The sequence below is a fragment of the Rousettus aegyptiacus genome, unplaced genomic scaffold (genome assembly GCF_014176215.1).
Source record: "Rousettus aegyptiacus isolate mRouAeg1 unplaced genomic scaffold, mRouAeg1.p scaffold_m13_p_11, whole genome shotgun sequence".
Taxonomy (NCBI): Eukaryota; Metazoa; Chordata; class Mammalia; order Chiroptera; family Pteropodidae; genus Rousettus; species Rousettus aegyptiacus.
This window is the reverse complement of record NW_023416286.1, coordinates 57,512,994-57,534,130: the sequence shown is the minus strand read 5'-3', so window position 1 is coordinate 57,534,130 and position 21,137 is coordinate 57,512,994. Positions and strand designations below refer to the sequence as shown.

The following is a 21,137-nucleotide window of genomic DNA, read 5'->3' as shown; positions in this document are numbered from 1 at the left end:
CTGACCAGTTGGAGGCCACCTGGTAAAAGCTACAAAGAGATCTTTGATTGGTTGCTGCCTGCGCTGGGTTCGGAGGTGCCTGAGAATGGTTATGCTGTGTGAACCAACACTGGTTGCCACTAGTGCAGGCTTAGGCCTGCTTAGTAAGGGGTATAGGGCACACTGAGGCCAGCTGCTGGTTCTTGGAGGTTTGTGGACTTTTGAGAGGTTTGTGGATTAACCTCTGAAAGAGGTTCAGCTGGGTGCTTTAATTTGTTGGGGCTGAATCATCAGAATAGGTGATAAACAATATAAGCCAGTTTATATGCCAGTTACTTTATAGAAGATGAACCTTGTGGTAAAATTAAAGTTTTGAAGGTAAAGCGTTACACGGAAATAATTTGTACTTCCCAAGTTTTCTTGGTATAACCTGTTTTTATTATGAAAAATTTCAATCATGAAAGCAGAGAGCATAATAAAATGAACTCTGTTACCCAGATTCAATAATGTGCATTTTTGCCTCCCTTCTATTCCTCTTCTATTCTTCTCCTATTCCTTTAAAAACTAAATACCTTTATTTTAAATATTTTGAAGCAATTTACAGAAATCATATTTTATTCTATGTTTAAGTAAGCTCTAGAAAATAATGATATTTCATTATATAACCATATTACTTTACTTAACAAAATTATGATTTCTTACTATTATGTACTACCAAAACTATATTCAGATTTCTCTTATTACTTTGAAAAAGCCCTTTTACATTTGGTTTTGCATTTGACTGTGATGTTTCTTTAAATTTCTGCTTCTTTTTTTTTAAATTAGACATTTCCTCCTCCCTGCTGGTAGAGTATTTTAATGTTTTATATGGTGTGATGGATACTCTTAAATTTTATATGGTAAAATGGCTTGCTCATTATCTGTTCCAGGATCCTTCTTGTGTACCTCCATATAAATCAGGTTGGAAAACTGAATGCGGTAATTCTTGAATTCCCATGTATCCAGAGTTCTGGATATGATTTTAGGCTTCACCAATCAGAAGATCTTGTTTGGTGCTTGAGTTCATTGTGAGCTAAAGTAGTAGCATGTGAGATACCCATTCTGTTGGTTCAGTTCTACAGATCCAACAGGGCTCTGGAAGTTACTGTTCAGACAAATCCCTGACCCCTAGACTGCTGAAATAATGTAACGACTTCCTGTTTTCCCAGGGTCCTGAATGTGGCAGAGGAAGCGGTCTTCTGGACTGTTTATTCCAGGAGTCTTCCTGGAGGCACAGCCTGGATCTGCCCTTCTAGCCCTTCTATCCATTCCTGTAATTTTATAAACACCTAATTCTGTGTACTTCATCTTTTTTTGCCAAAAATAGCTTGAGAAGGTTTTGTTGTATATGAATGAATCTTAGCTGACGGAACTGGTAATAAAAGAATGTAACTTTTATATTTGACTTCAAATATGTATATACAAAACAGTATACTTGAATCTGAAGTACTGGGGCATAGTTTAAGGAAAAGGAAGTAGGACTTTGTATTAGGATATCAAGTTAGTCATGGAGCATTATGCGTGTGCATGTGTGTATGGTTCTGAAACCTTGACAATCTTTTCATGTGGATTTCTGATGTAACCTGTTCTTTGCTGGTGACTGTCACCAAAAGCTGTCTCTTACTAGGACTTCTTGAAGGTCTATTGAGACCACCCTTACATGTGACTTTAGAATATGAATCCGGCCACATGTGTCTTATTCGCGTCTTCTCACATGATTTGGGTAGCTGCAGCTAACTGATTAGAGACGGTGACTTGTAGCCATGTGATATTCACTGCCATTTCTCTCTCAGTCCTTTGCGAATCCATCCCTGGATTTCTGCTTCCACTCTGATGAAACAAGAGTATGAGAATGTGTTGGAGACTAGACACCATTTTTTAAAATGTGTTACAGAAAATTCAAATGCAGAGAGAATAGTTTAATGACTACCATGTACCTTAGCAGCATTTTTTCAAATGTACAAACTTCAAATAATTTGGCATCTGGATCCCTAATGAGACACTTTTTTTTTTCCTTTCCATTTTCCCACGTGTTTCCTAAATTCTGCATGACCAAGACCTATGGTGTCCCTCAGTCCTGCCCTTGCCTCTAATTGACTAGTCTCTCTCTGGGTCTTTCCAGAGACCAAGTTCATGGGTACAGGCCATGTCATAGCCCATGTCTCAGATAGAGTCCTTCCAGATTGTTGGAACTAAAATTAGAAACTGCTTTGATTTCTTGTCTTGTGTGTGTTTTATCTCTGCATCTCTTTTGATGATGCCTTCTTCTTAACAGCTATTCTTAATGTCAAACCAATAACACTCAAATTCATGGCCTTTTCTATGCTCTTGTTTCCTTTTGGGGAAAAATAGACAATAATACATGAGATGGCACTTGTAAAACTTCCATTACTCTCTCGAATTATAATATATGGTAGACCAATATGTGATAATATAGTTTCCATTTGTTTTTAAAACTGTAATATAGGCAGTAACCCCATGTATTTTCAGTGTGTGTGTGTGTGTGTGTGTGTGTGTGTGTGTAAAGCAGACATTTCCCTATAGAACTCAAGGGGGAAATTATGGAACTACCGCCCTCAAGCAATAAAAACACATCAAAATGCCACCTTTTTTCAGACTAGGATTAAAATCTTTTGTAGCCTCTTTGTAATTTCATTCTGACAGTTTTCTTCTCAAAATCTGCATGAGAAAAGTCATCTTACAAGATATACAAAACAGAAATAAATGTTCTCACACTTTGAGAAAACTGATAAAAACCAATCAAAAATTATTTGAGTTCTTGGTTTGGGTCAGTTGTGGTAGGTACCACATGAAATGTACAGTAATATGGTTCCTGCTCATGAATGGCTTACAGTTCAGTGGAATAGACAGAATATCTAAAAACTGTTGTTAACGATGAGAAACTATAGTAAGTGTGCAAATAAAGAGAAAAAGGAGTGTCTTTCTTTAAAATTTTTTGAGGAAGATAAACTGTTGAAAAATAAAATAAAATCATGTATTGTATTTCCCCATATACATTACTTTTTTATACAGTGTTGCAGAGATTCTCTAATTTCGAATAGGGGTAAATTGAATAAATGTATATAGTCACATGTTGCTTCTTTGTATGTAAAAGAAAGAGGAAAAGCTATTGGCACTCTTATACTCTCAGCAGAAATGGAAAAGAAATCTTTACTGATTTAAATGTCATTCTAGTTTCCAATTTAATGTATTTTCCATGATTAATATTTCAGCACCAAGCATGTATTAGTTATCTACTGGTACCTAACAAATTGTGACATGCAATAATAAAACCTGTCATCTGTTATACTTTAATAATACAAATCATGTAGTATCCTCAGCTAATATTTGATGACAACAATTTTTTTTTGAGCATTATCTATATGCAAGGTGCTTTGCTCGGAGCTACCCAGAATAAAGAGAAGTAATAATGAAGGTCGCCACCTTAGTGGAGCTTATGTTTCATTTGAGACATATAAGAGTAATGCACATGAAATAATAAACCATAGGCTGTATAATGATTGGCAGAGGGATTCCATATTATATAACACTTATTTCATTGATAAGAGAACTGAAATGTAAGAAGGGCAACAGATATGATGTAGCTGATTAGCAATCAAATCAGAACCAGGCCACAGATTTCCAGGCCAGTGTATTTCCTTCTCTTCCTAAAAAAAGTTAAAACTATGTATCATAGACTATATAAAAGCCAAATAAGTTGAGGAAAGGAAAATGGATGGCTTTGAGTAGTCAAAAAAAAAGTTAGAGGAGGAGGTAGAATTGGGATGTGAGTATAAAAATAAATGGAGAAAGCAAAATAATCCAACCAGTGAGAACCAAATATTTATTGTACTTGTGTGAGAGAGACAAAACCAACGAGGCTAACTTGAACAGTGTACATCAGGCAAAGTTGGAAAATTAGGTTTCAGGTTTTGTAAATGTAGGAGAGGAACTTGGACTTCATGTGGTAGATGATGGGGAACTATTCACAATCCTTGAGCATGAAATGATGCAATGAAAGTGGGATTAAGGAAGATTATGTTTGCTTGCCAGGAGAACTGGATAGTGTCTGCATTTTCCTTACACTGTGTGTGTCGCTCTGTTTCATTCTAAGTAGGTTAAACACTTTATTAATCAGAATGTGAGCTTTTATGGTAGGCACAAATTGACCCTGAAATTTCAGTAGCTGAATACCTAAGTGTATTCTTTGTGCTACTTGACCAACACAGGCGCATGGGGTATTTGGATAAGAAATTCTCCATTTAATTTACTCATTCAAGTATTCATGCTAACAAAGTTCTCCCATCATCTTGAACATCTCAGGTTGCTGTGGCAGGAGAGAAAAACAGGATAGTATATTCCTCACTACTCTCTAATGCTTCAGCCTAAAACTGACATGTCACTTTTGCTACCAATCCATTGGCTAGAATTAGGCACATGTGCCCCTCAAGTGAACTTGAAGAATTCAATAAACAGTAAGTATCTCTTCCAAGGCTCTTTGAGGACCTCAGGCATATAGTTCTACTCGTTTAAGAGAGATAATATCACAATTAAGAGAGACGACCATAGAATTGGACTGTCAGAGTCTGGAGCCTGGCTCCCCCACCTACTAGCTGTATGACCTTGGACAAGTTACTCAGCTTCTCTGGAGTGTAATTTCCTCATTTGTAAAATAGGGATAGTAATGGAATGAGCCTCACAGAATTATTGTGAGGCTTGAAAGAGGAAAGAGTGTGTGTGTGTGTGTGTGAGAGAGAGAGAGAGAGAGAGAGAGAGAGAGAGAATGAGAGAGAACACTATGCCATGTAACTGTTAGCAAGTATTCATTATTGTTATTAATCTGCTGGCTTCCAGTGTAGCATCTAAAGGGAAGGCTAAAGTTTCTGACTCTGACTGAGGGAGTCAGTAGGAAACAAGGTGTAGTAATTTATGTCTGTGATGCCAGCATCTGGACTACGACGATGATATTGGCCAAAGAAAAGATGGATAAGAGAGTGTGAGAGGAGAAAACCCAAGCAGGATTCACTGGCTGAATACCATGGATGAGAGAAAGATGATCAGGTTTGGGTGACTGAAAGAATGAAACTTGAGTTCACAGAGAAATTAGGGGGCCCCTGCAGGGAAAGAAGGTGAACAGAAGTTTAGATGGTGACAGGGGTTGCCCAAGGCATAGGAGGCCACAGGAATTGGAGGAATGGAGCCATCTCTTAATGAACATGTTTCTGGAAGTGGTGATGTTCTCATGCTCTGAGTCAGGGTACAGGCACTGAGGTCAGATGGTTTGGGTTTAATTCCCAGCTTCACCTCTCCATGTGGCTTGGCACGCTTAGTTTCCTCATCTGCAAAATGGTCATAATAATTGTACCCATCTCTTAAGGTAATAAGGATTAAATGAGATGATACCTATTAAGCGCTCAGAAAAGAGGCATATAATAAAGTTAATAATTGTTCCTTCTTAGCTAATTGAGTTTAAGTTGAAGAGAAATTTTGGGATTATCTTTAAGTGATCTGTTTCTCAGAGTTTAATATAAAACAGGCTTCTATTGGCAGCAGTTCTCATGAGGACATTTAATCCTCCCTAGATTCAAAAGAAATGTGCTGTGTTGTCACCAGATCAGCTTTTCATTTTTTCGTTCTTACCTGAATAGTCAAGAAGCAAATTTTGTAGCTTTGCAAAGAATAACAGATTACAATGGGCTAAAAGCTGACCAAAATAGATCATTGTAAGGGCTAATTTAAGATCAGAGCTTCCCCTTTTAAAATTGCCTGATACTTTTTACTTATTGGTAAGTGTTCCTACCTTTGCCTCTTGAAATATAAAATTATTTCCAAGCAGAACATGTTTTTGTATCTACATTTAAATCGGCATGTTGGGTAATTAGCTCTATCTTTTAATATGATTTGTTTAAATTGCATGGTCTCAGAGGGTAACTATCTTCAGTTATACATATGCTCTAGCATTTGTAATTAGGCATTTAGGGTGTTTCTTTTCACTTCATTGAGAAATTAAGAACTTCATAGAAATTTCAGTAGAACTTTAGAATTTTGTTATTAATAATGCAGAACAGGTGATGTTCAATTAGATGGATATTTAAGAACCTTCTGTGTGCCAAGGTCTGTACCAGATGCTTTGTATATAACAGACAACATCCTCATCCTCACAGAACTCACAGCCTAGCTGAGCTCATAATCTATATACTGTTGGTTATTTGTCTTTTTTTAAGGATAGATTGCCTACTGGCAATCTAATACTTTTTGTTCTCTGTGATTAAGTTCTGTATACTTTATGGCTAGGATATGGAATTAGAGTTACATTCCTCATGTGGTCACTAAGTTAACAGGTACCTTTTCTAAACTTAGGTTTATTTATAAAGTGTGGATGATACTTCTGTTCATTCTGTTTCATAGGATAGTAGAAAGGAAGACTTTACATAATGTGTGGACTGTTTTGTAAATTATTGAGCTTTTTTCATATACTTGATGTCATTTCTAGCATCTAACATTTTTACTATTTTTATATTATTTAAATATACATTATTTTAATATGTATATTAAATTGGATTAATGTTAAATATTTTCAATATTTGCTATTTTATACTATCTTTACTAGTCTTTGCTATACTGAAGAGTCAGCGTATTTATACTGATTCAAACTAAATACTTTGAGGGTTTTTTTAAATTAACCAAATGATCCTTTTAGAAATAAATTAGCCAAATGATCCTTTTAGAAATATGGAACAGATAAATATGGTTAGCTGCCATATAACTATCAGCTTTCCTAGATGAGTTTTTGTAGTTCACTGTTATTTAAAATTGTTAATAACACTTCACCTGATTCATGTAGAAAATATTTGTAGGATTGTGGTTTTCAAACAAAATATTGTATATCCGGCCACCTCCTTTGTTCTATAACAGATTACAAAAATAATACAGCATTTTCCCTGTTCTCTAAGTTAACCTACTTGTGAAATAAATGCATGGGAAAGCAATGTGAAGCCAACTAATAAATCAAGATAATAGGAGTTTGCCCCAAGGCCAAGTACGAATGTCTTCATGAATGAAATAGGCAGTAAGGGCCTTCTTAAAGGAGTGCAAATAGCTGAGTTTGACTAGAATACTTTTTTTTTTCCAGTTTAGTTGGAGATAGGTTTAAAGTTTACCATTTTGGCAATATGGCTACTGATGATTGGATAAAATCATTTATATAGATTCGTGGTATAGTGGAGGGAGGAAATGGAAAACTAAACAGATAAAAGAATATGTTATTCCTTTGTCAAGTGACATAGATACTTACTTTCTTGTTTGAAGGATCTTAAGAATCAACTCCATCAGCACAGAGAGGATGCTGTCGTCTGCTTGAAGCAGCATGTTGGCTCATACATATAATAGTCTATGCTCAAATGTGATCTTAGAACTAGTGTACCATAAAGATGCTATGAAGTTAAGGAAACTTCGTTTCTGGTTTTCCTTTTAGTAGTTTACACAGTGCTTTTTCTTTTGGGATCCAACTCAAATGACTACATAAGTGCCACCATGCATAAAATTTAGTGTTTTGTCCTTTCTTTGCCTTCACTTGGGAAGGTTTATAGATGGAGTGAAGAAAAGGCCCTAAGATTCTGACTTCCATCCATGTGATCTTACCTGTCTCCGTAAGGTGTGTCAAAGACCAGTGCCTATTTTTGTCAGTGGCTTTAAGGTCAAGCAGCTCTTTGTGAAATTAATGTAATACAAATCTGAAAGTACTCAGTAAATGGTGTTGAATCAATCATTAAGATTTATTTTCTTACAGGAAAAAAGCTGAAAATGAGTAAGAAAGAAAAAAATTTTCAGGATATAAAGCCTAATAAAAATTTAAAGTATGACCCATGATACAGCATTTTATTTATGTCCCATTATCAAAATTGGTATCATTGCTAATATAGATACTATATTGGGGTATTTTAGGATTGAGTAAAACAAATTTGTGCTGGCAGACAGTGTGACTATACTCGTAAAGGTCATGCTACTCATACTAAGATATTCATTTGAGCAAGTATATACTGTTGTAAAGAATCCCAGAAACTAAGTTTGTAATTTTGCATTTTACTCACTATCTTTTTTAGGCAAGCAGCAACTATACATCTTGCCACTCATCTTTCCTTACCCTTTCTGGTAACTCAAGCCATTGAAAGATACAGGGTACTAACCATGTATAAATAAAAAAGAAATGATCCCCTAGAGACCCAAGAAAAACCAAGCATATTTGCATATTTTTATTCTCAAGAATTTAGCAAGTTATCCTCTTTCCAGTGAGTATCTCCACATAAAGCCATCTTCATATTCCTGAGCAATGTCCCTCAGATACTGTGCTGGCTGTTTGCGGGGAAAGCTCAATGCTTTCATTGCCTCTCTCATCATCATCATTTACTATAACGTTGCTTTCCAAATTTATCTACTGCAAATTATAGTCTCCTTGTAACTTCTGCTGATAGTTGACAGTGAGCATTGAGGGAGAGACTCATAATTCTGTAGAATATGGCTCTTTATTCCAAAAGTGTTCTTTGAAACAAAATTTTACGACTCAAAACGAAAAGCTGGCGTATTGAGGAAATAAATTCTAAGATTGAAAAAAACATAGATTGAGGAAATATCAAAAAAATATATATTACAATATTAACACTTTTACACTGGCAGCATACAATCTTAACAGTTTTTACTTGTGCCAAATTATTGGCTGGAAATATTAATGATTAGATTTTTCATTAACACAGCACTTATTTTATAGTGAGTTATTAAAATAGACTTCCTTTTGGTATAGCATTTCATTTACAAATTAAAACTTTGATTTATGTTCTCTTGAGTGTAAAGAATACATATTTATCAGTTTACTTCCAAGTTGGAATAGAAAATAGTACCCAGTGAAAGGAATTTAAAAGAATTCTAATTGGAAGTCGAATAATCATTTTGCTTTATAAGAAAAGTCCCACAAAGTTTGTCACATAGTTTACTATAAATCCAAGATTTAATTCCTTTTCACTTTCCATTTAAAGACTTGGAATGTATCATTGTTTGAGTTTCTGTCATTTCACGTGAGTTTTCTTCAGGGGCTGACTTCACAGCACTGGAAATTGATACACTGACTTGACGTTTCAACATCTTCATAATCTTTCTCTTGTATCCTTTACATGCAAAGAAATATATAAAAGGGTCCATGCAGCAATTAAAATTCATCAGACATACTGTAAAGTGCAGAGAAATCTGGAATGAATGTCTTTGGTCACATTCCAGGATATCAGGAAAACGAAGCTTCTTAATCATGTGTTGAATAATTGCTACATGGTAAGGTGTGAAACAGAGAATAAACACAACAATTATTAAAATAATTGTGTTAAGAGCCTTTTTATTTATACCAGACTTCTCAGTCAGTGGGTTTCGTTTGGCGGTTTTAAAGAGTTTGCAACAGATTTGAGAATAGCAGATGAGAATAATTGTGAGCGGAAGCACATATCCAATGAAACATGCACCAAGCAGAATCAAAGGAAGATATTTTGTTTCTTCGAAGTTTGGATATTCCATGCAAGTAATCCTTTCATCCTCTTGCTTTGACATAGATTTTATGAGCAGTGGGAGTGTTTGAGCAAATACTAGAATCCAGACAAATATGCAAACGCCTTTCGCATATTCAATTCTTTTCATCTTGTTGTATCGCAGAGGGTGCACCACAGCAAAGAACCGGTCAATGCTGAGGCAGGTCATGAAATTCACACCTGCATACGTATTGATGTAAAACACGAGAGCAGTTATCCTACACAAGGCCTCGCCTATTCTCCAGTCGAAGCCCAATGCATAGTAGGCTATCCGTGTAGGCAAAGCAGTGGTAAACAGTATATCAGAAATCACCAGATTTGTTGAATATAGGGTAGTAGAGTTGATTTTCTTTCTGTTTTGAACAATGACAACCAAGGCTAACAAGTTTCCCACAAGCCCAATTATGAAGACAATGCTGTAATGCAGAGGCATTAGTATCCTGGCTGTGTTGTGGTGTGCATAGAGATCACAGTCACTTTCCTGAGGAGCTGCAGTAAAATTGTCCATTTTTATATCCATCAGCCAGCGTTCAGGGTCTCTAGAAAAAGACAAGAAGGCTGCATTTCATTTAAACTGAAAGCAATATAAACTGCCTCTTATAGATCTAATTTAAAATTTTTAAGATTTATATAATTTTTAAAAATTATGCTATATAATATAGTTACATATATAGTACGAGTTAGGAAGAGCAGAATAAAATACATGCTTTTGCTTTCACAATTTGATGATTTTGGCAAAACTCGGGCAGATGAACTAGAACCATCTAAATAGGACAAATGTATTTTTGTGACAAGAGGGAATGCACTAACTTTTTAGGCAGAAATTTCCCCTTCTGTTTTTTGAATCATTGTCTGGTTAAAATAAAATCACGTAAAGCACCCCACATTTCAGACAGGCGTAAAACTTTGCTGTTAAATTGAATTTCGGTTGGACTTTTTTTTTTTCCAAAATGCATATCACTACCAGGAAATGAAATTAGTCACACATTTATGTAGTGAAATATGAAATTACCACAGTGATCTGATTTGTGTTAACCTAAAAAGTATGAGAAACAAGCCAAGACCTTGTTAGGAACTGAAAGTTGGTTTTTTTTTTTTTGTTTTTTGTTTTAAAAAGATGATGATGAAGATGACCACGACAACCACAGGAAAAACGACAAAAAAAGGAGAAAAAGAAAAGAGAAAGAAATAGCTTAAGCTGCTTCACGGGGAAATTCTTAAATTAATTTTAAATTATATTTGTTATTCCACAGATACCCCATTTTGCATGCAGTATAAATTCTTTCATTTGTACATAGTAGTAAACATATGTGGTATTTTGAGTTCTGGTTCATTTACTTAATATGCTCATGGGTCAGGTAATATATATGTCATATGTATAGGTCTTATATAGATATTTGAGAGGTTTACAGTTATAATTTGCTTAGCTAGATCATAATGCCCTTGATGAACATTTTAATTTTTTCCAATTCTTGTTATAAATAATGTTAGGATGAAATTTCAGGTCTTAAATTGGAAAGTAGAGAACTCCTACAGTAAAACTCCATAGATAAGACTGAACTTTGATAAAACTAAGGAAGAGCAGAGTAGTTAATTCTGTGAAAATTATTTTTATGATAGGACTATCTCTGTGCACAAGTTTCATCTCAAAGTCAACCAAGTTAAGGGAAATTGTTAATGTATCTAATGATGATGATACCATACGTTAAAGGAAAAGGACTCTATCCCTAGCATATCAAAGCACCAACTACAAATCTGCTTCTCTGACTGCTGTATCACATAAATTATATCTCTGCTAACTTAGTTTTAACAATCTTAAGACAGTGATATTAACAGACAATGAGGGTAATCAGAGGATTACAGTAATGTTATAGGTGTGCGTTACATACAGTGTTGATAGGTTCATTGTTAAAATATCGAAATAAAACCTAAAGTAAAAGGGAACAAAAAATAGAAAAAGAACCTCTTATTAATCAAGAGAAGACAGGAAAGGAGACCATGGAGAATAAAGGGTAGAATAAGGATGATAAATAGAAAATAAAATAAGAGGTTAGATATGTGTCACAACAAATTTAAATGGATTGAACTTACCTATTGAAAGACAGAAACTATCAATTTGGTTTTTTTTTTTTTTTTAATCCAGCTTTATCTTGCTTAGATATAATGCAAAGTGATTCAGAAAGGTTGAAAATAGAGATGTGGGTAAAAAATAACCAATGTGGAGCTAGAGTGGCAACATTAACATCAGAAAAAAATAGAATTTAAAGCACATTCACTATTAATAGGGATAGAGTCACTACAAAAGTTAAGAGTGGTTTACAGAGAACATAAAAATAATCATAAATTGTGCACGTAACAGCAAAATTTGACAGAACTTAAAGGAGACATCGGGAAATCCACAACCATAATGGGAAATTTTAACACATTTTTATTAGACTATGCCATGCCAGATAAAAAAGAGATTCAAGACTTAGATTTACCAACATGACTTAAAAGCTAAGAGAATTTGTGTTGAATGCATATGAGCATTATCTGCAAATTCGACCAGGTACAATGTCATCAGAAATATCTCAGAACTTTCAGAAAATTATTACCTAGCAACTCACATTCCCTATGACTACAGTGCAACTAAATTAGAAATCAGCAATAAAAGGATAAAGGATAAACTTGGAATCTAAAAATATATATTTTTAAGAAACTCAGGGCTAAAGAATCACAATGCAAATTTGAAGCACTTAGAACTAAATGACAAAAATACTACATGCCAAAACTGTGGGATGCATTTAGAGAGTTAATCAAAGATGGATGAAAAGCCTTGAATACATTTATTTTTTTAAAAGATTGCAAATAGATAAGTTTTCTAGTTCACAAAGCTAGAAAAAACCAAGTTTGCCCAAAGATGGTAGATGCAAATAAAACTAATTGCAAAACTTAATGAAATAGAAAATAAACAAAAAAACAGTAAATATGGACTTTCTGCAGAAAAAGTAGAGTGATTCTTAAAAAGAAAATCATGGTAATGGCAATTATGGAATAAATGTAGAAAAAAACTTTAGTTGGAATAGGCTTCATGTAAGAAGTAATTTTTCAAGAACTGAGAGTAGACACAAAGGTTGCAGCTTGGGAACAAGACTCGAGAACTTTTATTTTTCTACTTTCTGTGAAAAAATTTTTTCTGAAAACTTCTCATATATTTTATTTTGAGGAATATTTCAAAGCAAGATCATAGTAAATGCCTTTAAAATACATAATGGAGGAAAATACACTGTAGAGTCTGGTAATCCAGTAGAGCCAGAAATGGCAGGGGTTTCAGAACATTTGAAGTTAAAGCATGTTTAACACAGTGTTAATTATAAAGGTGAAAATCTGCAGTCAAATCAAATGTCCATCATTAGGGGATTAGTTAAATATTTTATGGTATAGCCATATAATGAAATATTATGCAGCCACTGAAAATAGCAATGTAGATGCCTATTTCTTGACAGAGAATAATGTTAATGTTGGGGGAGGAAAAGCAACCATATACACACATACGCCTGCATGGATATATATGCCAAAACATAATTTTTTACAAGTAATTTTTAAGTTATATTTATTTATATAGTCTAAATTTTTAACATTGAATATGAATAGACTGTGAAATAAGTAAATAGGTAATTTTTTTTTAATCTGAGGGAAAAAAATTTAATTCAGTTCTTTTTTGCAAAAACCTTGTCATCTGATATACTTTTCAAAGCTAGCCCGTAAGTGCTCTTTATTCAGATTTATACATTAAGTTTAACTAGGTATTTACCGTTAAGTCAAATCACAAAGAACCCTCATAACAACACTGCAAGCTAAGTATTGCTATCACCTACCTATTTTCCATGTGAGGAAACTGAGTGTCAGAGAGGCTAAAGGTTACTCTGGATTCTTTTCTCTGATGACCTGGCTTCAAGTCTCCTACCCTTTCCAGTCCTTGGCAGGAGAAGCTAGGTTTGTGGTTTCAACGTAGTCTAAGCTCTCGGGCCATCTTTATCTGTAAATAAACAGCCCAGACACAACATGAATCAGCTTCTCCAGAGCAGGAGAATCTTTTTTAGAGGGACAGCAGGGTTCCCACTTCCAGGAGAAGTGCCTCCCTGAGTGGGAAGCCAGACCCGTGGTTGTGGTGTCGTAGAACCCTGAGGAGAAGACTACTGAGGGGCCTCTCAGTGCGCCCCCCCCCTTGTCATGAGTCAGTCAGCGAAAGACAGTTGTACAATTTGGGCATGTAAATGGCATGGTTCAAAAATAATCTTAGGTAAAGAAGATTCAAGGATGCTTTGAAATATGTTAATTTGGATATTTAGTAACCTCTTGAAGGTTGAGCTCATTAATCAACAGCTCTAGTATATTTAGTTCTTGCATATATCTGTATTATTAATACTATGATGTTAGTCAATTTTATTTTTCCAAATTAAAAGAAAAATCCTTTCATGTATTTGACTTGTTATCGCATTCTTATATCAGTCCCAATTTATTATCATCTTCTCTGAGAGCTGTTTTATACCTTCCTTTAATCATTTTAGGATTCAGGATTACTTTCCTGAACCTTGACTTACTCTATTCTTTTATTCTGCAAGTTATTTTTAATGCTTCCATATGCTAGGTCCTGGAAATACAGAAATGATACCATCTAATATTCAAGGGCCTAAAACTGGAGGATGAATGTATGATGTTGGGGACGTGCTGTTATCTGAATGAGGTGTTATTTCAATGTTCTCTGCTGTGTTCCTTCTCACACGTAGCAGCATTCTGATTGCTCTATGTTTTAGTGTTCCTTTATCAACTTTGGGGTTGCAAATTCCTTTTTTTTTTTTATCATAACTAACTTCCTTTCTCTAACTTATTTACTTTTTAATATACTTTAAGTATTTCACATTTTCATAAATCTTAGCCAACAGCCTCTGACATGTCATTCAAGATAGATATACCGAGTTACACTTGAAAGTACTATGGGTTGTCATTTTATTGCATACAGAAAAGCACAAAAAGGTGTTTAAATCTTTTTTCCTTAGCATACTTGGATGTATAAGAATTACAATTTCCTCATAATGCTTTCTAGTGAAAAGACATGCATGGTCCCTAAGCTATCCTTAATGCTCCCACACCCTGAAGGCCACGAATGAGAACTGCAAGCTTTTCCCTGAAGGCGCGGATAGTAGCTGGGCCAGAGGAACCCCATTTCATACTGAAAATGAACTACCTGGTAGCCACCCTGACAACCATCTGCGCCACTTCTCTTGCCGTTTTTGTTAACAAGCAAAGGAGACTCAGTTTTATCTCTGTTAATACAGAACTGATCCTTTCAACTTTACTGTTATCCTAACATGTAAAACAGCAAGTTATTCCACAGTAAAATATCCTTCAAAGTATTTTTACTTATCTTTTTGGAAATGAGCCTTTGTAAGTTTTTCTCTAGAATTGATTTCATTGCTAGCACAATAGCTAACATTTCTTAAGATACTATCATCTCATTTTTGCATAACCGGACATGTTGACATGAACTGACAAATTCTTTCTAGCCACAGAAAGGAAAAAACTAAAAGCCCACCCCCCCCCCAACTCAATTATTAGTATTGAAGGAAATTGTCTAAGCCCTAATGTAATTTGTACTCTGGAAATATGTTCCTTGGATACCCACTTGGAGCCCTTTGTGATTTTTCACAGGATATACATATAAATCCTCTGCAGTCCCAATTTATTTGCTTGGAAATTACTTTCTTAGCTTTTATTTGTGGCAGAAACAAAACAAACCTTGACTATATTTAAAGATTTAGTACGTGCTAGAATACCACTTTTTAGTTTTTACTTTAAGAGTCCTGAAAAGTCACCTTTACTCCTACTATTTATTCTCTTAATAATCATCAACACCTTAGATGAAAAGTGGCTAAAATTCTAGTGATTTTGTTTAAATTCAGGCCTTAGCAATGAATTGAATGGGTCAAGTCATGCTGAAATGATAATTAACAGGAGGTGACTTCTCTATAAGATGAAGTCTACTCAAGTCCATGTTTACACATCAAGATGATCTGACTCAAAGTGCCCGCAGTGGCATGCACCAAAGAGGAAGTTCAAGCACACTTTCAAAAACAACCAGAAGAGCCACAGAAATGTGGACATATATATACAGATTATGTTTTGTCTGTTGTTAAATGAGTTTTCTTTGATCTGATTCTTTCCCTCATTTCTGTTGATACACTATACTTTGGTTGTTTTCTTAGGAAAAGATAAGATTGAGGGAAATTTTTTGGAGTGAGGAAAAATAAAATCACTGGAAAAGGAGGGTACAGACAATGGCTTGGGGTTCATTGGAATAACAAGGATTTAGTCTACTGAGAAACTAGACCAGCACAGATGTATCAGGACAGCAGGCTGAGGACAAACATACTTCATGGAAGAAAGAAATCATTGCTTCTTTTTCCAATTTACCTCATTTTATAAGTATTTGTCAATTGTTTGGAAAAACCTTCTTGTTCTTGAACAAATAGGGACATTGGCATTTGGTCCAGTGTCACACATGCTGGGGTCTAGCACTAAACCAGTTTTTTTTTTTTTTCATCTTTTTAGTTGACTAACCAACTCTATCACCCGAGTGATTATGTGCGCCATTTGCCTGGAAAATAGGTGGCTGGGAAATATTTTTCTGATTGTGGGAAAGAAACTCCAGGCACAGGAGATGGGCTATGACCAGCACTGTCACTGATGTCATTGGCAAAGTCAGATTGTCCATTCCCTAGCATAGCTACTTGACTATTTCACACCCCAGTTAACTTAGTAAAATAAATATTTCTACATTCTTAGGTGACTTTTTTTCTAACCAGCTTTGAGTCCTAAATTGATAGCTAAATCAGTGTCTAAGATTCATTTTTTTGAAGGATATAGGCAATATTGTCCAGAAAGGTGACATACTGGCAGCTACCTACACTTTGTCATAATGGAACCTCACTCACCCCAGAGTGTTTATATTCAGAGTTGAGTTGTTTGTGGTCAGTCCGTTTGAGGGGACCTCGCTTCCCTGCCTCCTAAGGAGCTCACTTTCTCTGGCTTGTGGAAATGTGACCCTGCTGTCACCCCATGACAATCTCATTCTTACTGCTTCTCATAAAGTCTGCAGAGGGTCATTTACAGGACAGTGCATGGAGAACTTTTTCAAAATAGTGTTTGCCAGTCTGAAGTTTCTTCTTTGTGCCTCTAATGTCCTGAACTCAGTGGACACTTGATGAAGACCAACTCCAACTTATGTAAACATGTATATTAGAATTGATGGGAAAGTGAAAGGTGCCTGACATTTGAATTATTTGGTTAAACACTCACTTGCACATTTGGGGTTTTACATTTTCCAGCTATTTTACCTTCACCTTTCATTGATTATTTTTTTGTGACTTTTGGCAGTTTTGATACTAACTAGGATGCTATGAAAGTTGTCAAAGATGAGACAGAGGAGGTGGTAACACTGAGAACTTGTTATATAACATAATGTTGAGGAACTGTAAGAATAAAGGATCCCACTATCATACTCATTTCAGTGTAAGGAGGACAAATATTGCATTTCCATGTGGCATGATTTGACCTATATGCAGGATAACTAACTGCATAATATAAAAAGACTCTGTATAATGAAGGTCTGAGTCTATATAATCTTTATCCTCTGAGTCCAAAATGTTTCTAGAAATAATGTGGACCTTTTCCCCTTAAAGTTCCTGAGAGTTTCAAGTTCTGGTTTTTGTCTGTGTTATCTCATAGAAATTAGTCCGAAACATTAAATATCTTTATTTTATGGATCAACAGAAGGAGGTAATTTGTTCTCAGTCCTCCCTCAGTACAGGTGCCAAGTTGGGGATCATGAAGCCAGCCAGGAAGGACTCCACGTCCTCCCAAACTCACTGTCTCCAGTCAGTCAGCACTTCCCGCGCCTTCAGCCTCTTTATCTCTTCTGCACCACGCGTTTGTCTGCCGTCTGCCTGTTTGTGTACTACTCCCGCCCTCTCTGCCTGCCTTCAGGACACCCTCTCGTATGTCTGGAGCCACTGTAGCAGTTCTTGCCATGCCCTTCAAATGATGCCCAGTGAATGCCAGGCATACTGAAAGCTCTCTATTGTGACACACACTTTCCCTCATAGCTGGCCCCGCTTCCCTCCTCAGTTGGCTCTCTGGCCATCTTCCCTCTTATGTCCTGGCTCCAGCCATACTAAATTACTTGCAGTCTTTCTTTTTCCAGTTAGAGTTGATATCCAATATTATATTAGTTGCAGATGTACAGCCCAGTAGTTAGACATTAAATAATTTATGAAGTGATCCGCCCAGTTAGTCTAGTACCTGTCTGGCGCTGTACTTAGTTATTACAGTTTATCAGCCATATTCCTTATGCTGTTCTTTGCTTGCAGTCTTTTGATGTCTTATATTTTCTCACAGCTCTGTGCCTTTTTGACACTCTTCCTTCCCTCTTGATGCCTCCTCTTCCCTCACCTGTGTTCTTAGCTCTACTTCCAGACTCAGTTCAAATCAGCTGCTCCTGAAAGCTTCCCTGGTTGTACCCTCTCCTGCTCACTCACCAGCCGCTGCAGAAAGGCAGTACGGGGTGCCCTTGCTAGGGTACTGTGCTCGGGAATAGCATCTGCATTGTTGTCTGTTGTCGCTGGTTTTTTTCTGTTTCCCACTAGCCTATAAAGTTCTGTGAGTGGGGACTGCATTGTTAATTTTGTGTATCTCCAGCTGAGCCATGATTGATGCTCAATAAATACCCATAAAGAATAGCAAAATGCCAGCTTTCTTGATCTTCAATCAAGGGTTCTTTATTAGACTACAGGAAGCTCTTGATTAATAATAGTAACTGGTATTATTATAATAGAAACCAGCTGCGTTCCAGGCACATGCCCTGGACACTTTATATAGATTCACATGAATCCTCACAAAACTTTCACAAAGCCAATTCCAGTGGTGAAACTGAGGCACAGTGCACTTCCGTGACCTGCCTGAAGACATAGCTGTTAAGTGTCAGGATTCAATCCAGGCAGTTTGGCTCCAATAATCATATTCGGTGCATTACGTTTTCTTCCTAGCTCCTATTTCCAACATGATCTGATGTTATTGGTAGAAAACAAGTAAAATGGGAAGACATCTCAAAATTTTAACACATACCAACTCAACACCTGTCTGAATAAGAGAGAAGAAGAGGGCTGAAGAAATGGGGAAAGGGAGGAAAGGAGAGAAATATGTTGATTTAAACAAAGGAATTTATTAATTTGTAGCATATTTTTAAATAAGTAAAGTTTTCATTAACGATTTTAGGTTTTACTATTTTTAACAATATTTCTATAAAACAATTTGGGCTGAAATTCCTGTTGAAAAAAGATGGTGAATGCCTAGGGTAGCTTTTATGCTATTTGTTTTTTTGTACTTTTTAGGTGTTTACAGATATCTAACAAAACATTTTTATTCTTCTCTTTGGGCTTTCAAGACACCATAAGGATCTTTGTTACCTCTGCAGTTTTAACGGGATTTTCACATACATTCTTTCATCTTACATTGAAGTCCTATATTTTACACATTTCTTGGGAAGTTGAGAAACTGTACAGGCTGGCAGAGTCTACACATTCTCAGCACGTATCATATTCTAGGGTTTTTAACAACTCCAGCAGGCCCTTAACCATAGCAGGGAGAAAAGTATCACTTGTAAACTCCTTTACTGGGTGGTAAGCTCTTTTTTTAAATATAAGTTTCTTATAGATGATGACTTTGTCTTATACAACATTTTATCCTATAGAGTGTTTCAGAATTGTCCTACAACAGGTATCTACTGAATGCCTATGGAATACATAAATGAGTGAAAGTCATATGATGACTTGAGTCAGTTATTTATTCCATTGAATGATCAGTCGCATTATTACTGGTAAGCTCTCGGAAGCCAGTCAAAAGTTAAGTTATAAATGGCATTACCATCACTTGATAGGTGAGCATATGAGTGAGGATGATTTGTGGAGCGGAGTGCTCTCTGCAGTGTTGTGTCCAAAAAGTACAATTAACCCCCAGAGAGAAAACGTACCAAGATAATATTAGCAAATGCAGAGTCCAGACAGCAAGAACAGTTAGATGTATAACCATCCATAGAGTCAGTCTTTATGTAAAACAATCTGTAAAGATCTGAAAATTGCCCGTTGGATTCATTCTCTGGCAATTTCATGGACAGAGGGAGGGGTAAATAATGATAGCAGACAGTTTCCTAACATTTAGTATGGAGAAGCCAGTGTTATAAGGACTTGGCAGCATTATTGCTTCCCATTTTACAAATGAAGCAACTGATGCCAGAGATGTTAGGTAACTTCCCAAGGCTGCACAGTTTGTAAATAATGGAGCCCAGGTTTGAGCCTGACTCCAGAGCTCAGGCTCTTAAATACTATACTATATTGTACTTAGAGAGACAGCCACCAAAAAACTAAAAAACCACACCCTCCTTTCGAGGAAGTTTCCTTCCTCACAGCTTATATTTTATCAAAAATTTATGTTACCTCCATTCCCAACCTGGACATAAATATTGGCAAAACACTGCATTTAATTCATTATTATGCAATCTTTTTTTTTTTTAGGCACATAGAAGTTCTAGAAAAATATGGAGACATGTTTTTCCTTACTGGTCATCAAATAAATATAAAGCAAACAACAGAGATATTCTTTTTTCAATTATCAAATTAATAGTTTATATTTAGAGTTAAAATACTCAGGTTAACTGAGAAACAGTGAAGCCCAGATTGTCACTGATGGGAGAGTAAATTGGTAAAATGTTTCCGTAAACCAAAAAACGTCAATTTATACTTAAAGCTTTAAAACAAATTCTACCCTTTCCCCCAGGAATACTGGGATTCTGTCCTGAAAAATAAAGTGCAAAAGTATAGAAGTAATAGAAGTATGGAAAAGACTTTTATATACATAGATAGTGGTCAAATTGTAAAATGTAACAGGTGTTTTTAAATTGTGCTGAATAACTTGTTATATATTCAATACATGTAAGTGTAGAAATACCTCATCTTAAAATAACCGTTCCTTTCCCTTCATATTAAAGTATCCTGAAATATTAGCATTATTTATTAATACTATTTTTGTAATTGTGAGTTCACATAGAGAACACAAAGTAAGCTTTTTTTCTGGCAAAGATATTTCTGGCATGATCACTGCTTTAACCTAGTTGATTAGAACTGCCAGTCACTAGAGAATCTAAACTAAATTAATAAGATAATTTTTGTTAGAAATATTTATAGCTTGTTATTAAATAGATCCTTTCTTACCTTATACCTCAATTTAGCTTTCAAAGTTTTTCTTAACTCAAAAGACTTCTCTATAAAACAAAATATCTGGTACTTACCTCTCGGTGACTTGGTGAGGCCCCTGTGTAGTAGCAGTCAGTATTTGCCCAAACTGAAGTAAGTTAAGCTAGGCATGTTCTAAGAGAGATTATACATACATCCTTTTATGGTGGTGACTTTTTTTCTGCCACCTTGTGACTGAGCATAGTAATGATCAGTTAGCCTTATATAT

General features: G+C 35.5%; 2 protein-coding genes across 6 annotated transcripts in view; one reads left to right on the top strand and one right to left on the bottom strand.

The window, feature by feature from the left end:
* Positions 1 to 21,137, top strand: part of UBAC2 (UBA domain containing 2) — a 153,281-nt gene that overhangs the window by 68,677 nt on the left and 63,467 nt on the right. The gene's annotated exons all lie outside the window — the stretch shown is intronic.
* LOC118609380 (G-protein coupled receptor 183) lies at positions 6,972 to 21,107 on the bottom strand. 4 transcript variants are annotated; one of them, XM_036228832.1, is made up of 3 exons: positions 20,965 to 21,107; positions 13,442 to 13,602; positions 6,972 to 10,142 (listed from the first exon to the last, which is right to left on the bottom strand). In XM_036228832.1, the coding sequence occupies exon 3, from the start codon at positions 10,102 to 10,104 to the stop codon at positions 9,031 to 9,033; it is 1,074 nt and encodes a 357-aa protein (XP_036084725.1). In that variant the 5' UTR covers positions 10,105 to 10,142; positions 13,442 to 13,602; positions 20,965 to 21,107; the 3' UTR covers positions 6,972 to 9,030. The 4 variants fall into 4 exon arrangements, with proteins under 4 accessions (XP_036084725.1, XP_036084723.1, XP_036084726.1 ...); XM_036228830.1 differs by having other exon boundaries at positions 6,972 to 10,123; XM_036228833.1 differs by lacking the exon at positions 13,442 to 13,602.